The sequence below is a fragment of the Telopea speciosissima genome, chromosome 2, assembly GCF_018873765.1.
Source record: "Telopea speciosissima isolate NSW1024214 ecotype Mountain lineage chromosome 2, Tspe_v1, whole genome shotgun sequence".
NCBI lineage: Eukaryota > Viridiplantae > Streptophyta > Magnoliopsida > Proteales > Proteaceae > Telopea > Telopea speciosissima.
Genome location: NC_057917.1, coordinates 8,421,788 through 8,428,180, shown reverse-complemented (window position 1 = coordinate 8,428,180; position 6,393 = coordinate 8,421,788). Strand labels below are relative to the sequence as shown.

Genomic DNA, 6,393 nt, shown 5'->3' with positions numbered 1-6,393 from the left:
AGCAAAGAATTAGATGGAAGAAAAAAACGCAGTACAGGATTAATATCCAGGCATAACTAGATGAGAAAACAAAAAGACAAAAAAGAAATTAGAATCCCCACCTTACATAATTAGATGAGAAAACAAAAAGAAACAAACGATTAGAATTCCCACCTTCGGCAATGCCATCTGCAAGAATTCTAATCAAACTTAAATCCACAAATCTATATCTTTTATAGTCCAAACGATCCGAAGTGCTCTAGTACCAACATTGTCCAGGGTGTAATCTCATACATCAGACTTATTTTTCTGGATGGATAATCATACATGAGACTGTTGGGTATTTTTGTACCCTAGTTGGCTAATATATCAGCTACATTATTAGGTTCTCTAAAACGAGGTGTGATTTTTACAAACAGTAAAATCCAGATATGAACTGAAAAAGAACCATTGCCGCAAGAAAAACCAGGAAAAAAATGGACCTTGGCTGGATAACTATGTGTTTCTTTTGTCTTTCTCAGTTTCGCAGTCCAATGAGTCTGAGATAATAGAGTCCAATGGGGTGTAAGAGCAACAGTTATGTTATCAAACAAAGTCTACAGATTTAGTAGTTAAAAGAATAAATGTTTGTTAAGCAAGACACACCAACATCCCCCCTCCCCCCCAAAAAAAAAATTATCAATACATAAAGCTCAGCGCTCTCCATTGCAAATAAAGTGCAATAGATGCTAGAAAAACCACTAGTAAGATAACAGAGATTACTAAAAGAGAACAGAGTGAATTACAAGATCAGAGAAAAGAGTGCAAAATGGAAACATCAATATTACAAAGGGAAACCCTGTTCAAAACTGACGTTGCGGCACAGATTTGATTTTACTAATAATACTGAACTGATCTGTAGGAATGTGTTGAAACATCCACACCTACAGGCCACAAATATTAAATGCAGCCCATCAGTCTGCCAACATCAATCATAGCCAAAAGATATGTTCATATCTGGAATGAAAAAAACGAGCCAAGGCCTGGAAAAATTGGATTCCCAGTGGACACAATTCATTGCTCTAAAGACACATTTCAGTGCCCACGTGGGTATCCAACTAAAACTGTTTATAGGTCCTCATTTTTCCCATGCTCATAGCTCAAATAATTTCCGTATATCTAATATATAGATAAACCTCTCTGGTTATAAAAGAATTGAATATGCTTCTTCATATGCTAGCACGACTAATAAAATGCCCCAGAATTTGACTGAGCATGGATTTTGCAAACAGGTATTAAGAAATAACACAGGAAAACCCTTCTCCCCTTTCTTATTGTGAAAGGGAGTGGTCCACTCTTCAAGTCAAGTTGTCAAGGCTGGGCATCCAGGCACCTTGGTCTCCTTGGTCGCCTTGTTGGTGTCGCATTCCAGGACCCCTTCAATGCCTGGGATCGCCTAGACGCCGTGACAACTATGCTTCAAGTTCAGTTTACTATACTAAGACAAAAGAGGCCAGGGAGCATGGGTACTCACTTTCAGTGGGTATCAGAAGGCCGATCCACTTCCCTTCGTCTTTCCAAGCATTATGTCTTTTGCTTCATTAATTTTGGAAGCAAGGTAATGGCTGCCACCTGCATCTGGGTGGTTTGCAACCATCACCCTTCTGTGAGCTTCCTTAACCTTGTCTGGAGTTGCATTCTCCCTGTTAAATAAAAAATATATATGATTAGGAGAGGATGAAAATAATTTACCTAAATTCTTCTTGTGCATGTGTTACATTAAGAATTAATCTGACAAAGTTATATTTCCCATCTAATGAAAAAGAGGGGGGGGGGGAAACATGGTTGGTTGTCCCACACAGGCAAAATTGACAAGAAAATATTTATTTCTACATACTTTTGAGATTTTGTTAACTTGGACAATAATGGGTTAAAGGGAGATCTCTAGCACAATTTGCAGTAGGATTTGGTCCCACCAACAAAACAAGCCTTATCCTAACTAGGCAGTGTCACTATCAGGGACACCTAAAGCATAAGGTCAAATTTTTGAGTTTTCAGGATCCACACCAAAATATTAGCAAATTTTCACCAGTAAGAATGGATCCAAGTGTCTATTATTCCAGAATTTAAATGATTAACTAAAACAATGTTATGTGGAAGCTTCATTTCATGAGTTCTTTATTTTGGGTTTTACCCACTATGGCACAAGTGGTGAAGAGGAGAGACATCTGTGAATTAGAGAATACAATAAAATTAGATGTTCAATCCTTGAAGCTTAGAGTTTGCTTGTCTTTATCCTACTACAAAAGTACCTCACCCCCACACGTTTCACCTGTCCCTCTCAGAACATGAACAATTAAATTTGGCAACCAAAGAAAGGATTGACAAATGCTAGTACATATGAAGACACAGCAAATAAATCTTTCAATAATTCTGTCCCCTGAAAGTTGATTTCACAAAGCCACGTATTTACTTCAAAAGCAAATAAAAAAAAAGTATTATATAATATATAATATATATATAATAATAATATATATTATATAATATAATATATAATATATATATTATATAATATAATATATAATATATATATTATATAGAAATTTGACTCCTTCATGGAGAATAACATAACTAGAGACCACTGCAAGCACCGGTGAGGAGTGATATGGAGTAAACTAGAGATGGTGAAATGATAGGAGGAAAGTTGCATGGATTGAAGTGGTAAGCCAAGACATGAGTCATGTGAGTTAGCAGCAGATGTGGACCTGAATTGCAGAGCAGAGTTTGTATGGTCGCCCTCCAAATAGTGGGAATAAGGCTTGGTGAGTTGAGTTCAGTTAGGACAAAAGGATGACTACACTTTCTAAGAGACCGAGCAGGTCTCATGTCAGAGGCAAAGCATCTTGTCTGGCAGATTCTAGCTATTGTTAGGCCGAAGTTAGAGTGCTTGACACTGGCAATACAGTGCAAACACAGAGTAAATGAAATATCCAACTGACAGGACTTGCAGAAGTTGCAAGAAGTAATAAAGCATCCATAAAATAATGCCTGCAAACTAATGAATCCCAAACAGAAGATCCCCCCAAAAAAAGAAACCAAAGATGAAAAATTTTGTTGAAAATAAGCAGCTGGTAAAATCTTCCTGCCTCTAGCAGAGAGTTACAATATCTTGCTTGACGTAGATCAAAGCATGAAGAAGAGAAGGACCAAAATCAAATTCAAAACAAAGTTATGTGAACAGTACCCGATTTACTATTCTCGTGAACAGTGTAACAGCCATATTGCCTTGGTGGGAATCCTCTAGAAGACCCAAGTTGAAGACCAAATCTATCCCCTATTTTGTCTTATTTAGAAACCAAGTCAGCAGCAAGGAGAGGAGATCAGCTACAGCTTCTAGAAGGCTGATTTGCTTCTATTTTTATTTCCTATTTTGATTGTTCAACAAGCAAGCAAGTTAGTTTTTAGTAAGTCTTTGTTTTAGAAGTTGAAGTTAGGCAAGTAGTTTCCTATTTTGAGTACTTTCTAAATTCTGTGTTCTTTCCCTTTTGGTTGTAAGTTTCTATTTGTTTAACTTTCTATTGTTGAGAAGCCTGGCCAATCTATATAAAGGGGCCATCAGTTGTAATGTTCAACAGTTGAAATCAATGAAGTCACAACTTTCTTGCTTGAGATCTGAGAGAGAGATCTTTGTTTCAACAGCTGAGATAGCTGTGGGTGGGAGGCCCAAGGCTGAGATATTCACCCTATCCTTATTCCCCTTCTCTATTTTTCTGTTTTGTTCTTACTTTCTATTACATTGTGCTGTGAGTTAATCTTAATCTAAGATACAATTGAAGCTTCATTGTTGCTGCTGATTAGAAGATCTATAAACTGGAAAATACTACTGATTTGTTCATCATTCAACTAGAAATCATTGTTTCTGGAACCTACTGTTGGCCTATCATCAACCCTACTGTAGAGTGGTTCTTAGTTGAACTTCTCCTACATTATTTCTTCTATGAGTTTCATACATTTGTGTTTCCTTTGGTTTGTTGTGAACTTGGTAGGCGTGTTCTATCACTAAATGTTTCATGCATAGACTACAGATATCCAGTGAGGGTATAATAGTCATGCATTTTCTGGAAGACGGCAGTTTTGTGTTATCATGCTTCCTCATCATCATCTCTAGAGAAGTGATTCTTCTCACTTAGTGCAGATCTCCCACGCATGACCCCTCATAAAATTCTATTACCATCAATATAAATAAATAAATAAAAGATGCGATTTTGCAAACTACAATTCCTGTCAAAGATGAACCACCATTACCTAATGCCAAGAATAAGAGCTGCTTCCCTTTTCGTCATTGTAGGTTGGAAACCACCATCATAGAACTTGTGGATATTAGGTGTAGGTGGCCGAGCCTTGAATGCTTGCCAAGCTTGAATTCCATATCTTCCAGCAAGAGCAGCAGCTGCTACAGCAATTCCAGCAAGAAACGGTGTAGCCTGATACATATTAGAGATTTAGCATTCATTATTCAGAAACTCTGATACGAGAGATTGCAGTATCAACATAACTGTATCTAAACAGTTCCAGAGATAAATTAGAGGAGTTCCGGAAGGGATATTTAACACTCTTCCAGTTAGAAACGGTGTAGCCTGATAAATATTAAAGATATCATGTTCATTATTCAGAACCTCTGATATGAGAGATTGCAGTATCAACATCACTGTATCTAAACAGTTCAAGAGATCAATTAGAGAAGTTCTGGAAGTGATATTTAACACTCTTCCATGTCAAGGTTTCTGTTTCTCCAATCAAATTATAAAGAAAGATATATGTGATATATAGAACCATCAATTAGAAGACATCAAATACTAGAGTTTCCCATCTCTCCACCTATAAGTCAATTTGTTTGAAGAAGAAGAGAAAATCTATGCTGAGTTATTTAATCCATTGGTGTTGCTTTTAATGTCTATTCTTGTTGTTCCAAGCTGGAGCAGGCTCCAACTTGGGTTGGGGGGGGGGGGGGGGGGAGTGAAGTTGTGTACATGTACTGCAGGGGTATTCTTGTCTAATTGATGGTAGTTTATTTTATGGGTGTTTTGTGTTTATTTGGGTTTCTTTCTTAGTTTGTAATTAGCTATTGTATTCCTATTAGGAATACAATTGCTGTTGGACAGGTTTATACAAGTAAAGGGTGGCCACGATGGATAGACCTATCTATCTATCTATACTTGCAGGTACTGGTTCCTAGTTCTGGGTTTGTTACAGAAGGGATTTACATCTTTGACTTATAAATGGATATATGTCACCCTATGGGCCAAAATAATAACCTAGCCTCAATATGAAGCCTACACTTGGTTGCCCAATGGAATTTAATGCCAAAATTTTCTTCTAATGAGTCTTATTAAAGTTTTTGTGATATCCTGGAAGGGTAAGTTCTGAGAACCCAGCCAGAGTTTTTGAATGTGCTATTCAAACGAAACAAAAAAAATTTTAAGTCCTTACTGTATGAACCTGTGCAGGACTGAAGGAAATGTATCAGCTTTGTCTGTTGGGGCCAAATCTTGGAGCTTGGGAAGATATGAAGTTCAAGCAATATTCATCATCTTATAGTATTGCAAACGCCTTTAACGAATCAAACTGTAATAATAAGCACATAAAAGTTGATATAGGTGCATGGATGTACTGCTTGGGTAGAGCTAAGAATGAGAATGTACAGGCATGGATACAAAACCAAGTGTTACTGTCATGGAGAAAAGGGGGAAAAGAACAGAACCTCAACTGGAAATTTAAACAAGATGAACCCCTAATCAACTTCGTCTAGAAGATGTGAAAGGTTCTATCAAAAATCCACAACCTACGTAGACCAGATCTCATAGCTGAAGGAATTTAAACAATTTTAGCTTCGAAGCAGTTCACTGGAGGAATCCAATTCAATCTAGCTCATTATACATCAATGTCTCGAATTGACGATCCACAAGTAATCGAGGGGGAAGAAAAAAGCACTCAAGAATCAAACATGAATCAGCATCGACAATTTCATTCCTTAACTCTTTTTATCTTTCGCAAAATCGCCTATATCTTCTAATTATCAATAAAAACCTACTTTCCAGAATAGAAACAGGGTAAAACAAATAAGGCGCAGAATAATCCAACAGCGAGTTCCGAGGTCTGAACTCACCATTTATGAAAGAGGTTCAGAGCTGAAGAAAAGAACATTGACTGCAATTAATTATAGGGTTTGTTCTTCAAGCTGTGAAGCAGCTCTCGGTTAAGGCCTCATCCAGCAAACAATAATCCATTCTCAGGGTATTTCAGAGGTTAACTGAGGTCGCAAGAGGACTTCGCCAGAACTTTTGCTTAGCTTTTCTTATGTCTATGTTTTCGGGGACGACTGGACGAGGGAGTGTCTAAAAACTAGCAATCGGAAATCGGTCGAAGATTCCAATC

At 37.3% G+C, this 6,393-nt stretch overlaps 1 protein-coding gene across 5 annotated transcripts; it reads right to left on the bottom strand.

Moving 5' to 3' along the window:
• Positions 1-278: 278 nt before the first annotated feature.
• LOC122650345 (mitochondrial import inner membrane translocase subunit TIM14-1) lies at positions 279-6,276 on the bottom strand. 5 transcript variants are annotated; one of them, XM_043843751.1, is made up of 4 exons: positions 6,125-6,276; positions 4,264-4,442; positions 1,495-1,661; positions 279-533 (listed from the first exon to the last, which is right to left on the bottom strand). In XM_043843751.1, exons 1-3 carry the CDS (start codon positions 6,125-6,127, stop codon positions 1,505-1,507), a joined length of 339 nt encoding a protein of 112 aa, XP_043699686.1. In that variant the 5' UTR covers positions 6,128-6,276; the 3' UTR covers positions 279-533; positions 1,495-1,504. The 5 variants fall into 5 exon arrangements, with proteins under 5 accessions (XP_043699686.1, XP_043699682.1, XP_043699683.1 ...); XM_043843747.1 differs by lacking the exon at positions 279-533 and adding an exon at positions 738-1,322 and having other exon boundaries at positions 1,462-1,661; XM_043843748.1 differs by lacking the exon at positions 279-533 and adding an exon at positions 738-1,327 and having other exon boundaries at positions 1,467-1,661.
• Between the last annotated feature and the right edge of the window lie 117 nt (positions 6,277-6,393).

Coding starts and splice junctions, on each gene's coding strand:
- LOC122650345 (XM_043843751.1), bottom strand. Junction 1,662..4,263: donor GCTCTTATTCTTGGCATTAG/GTAATGGTGGTT, acceptor TTTATTTAACAG/GGAGAATGCAACTCCAGACA.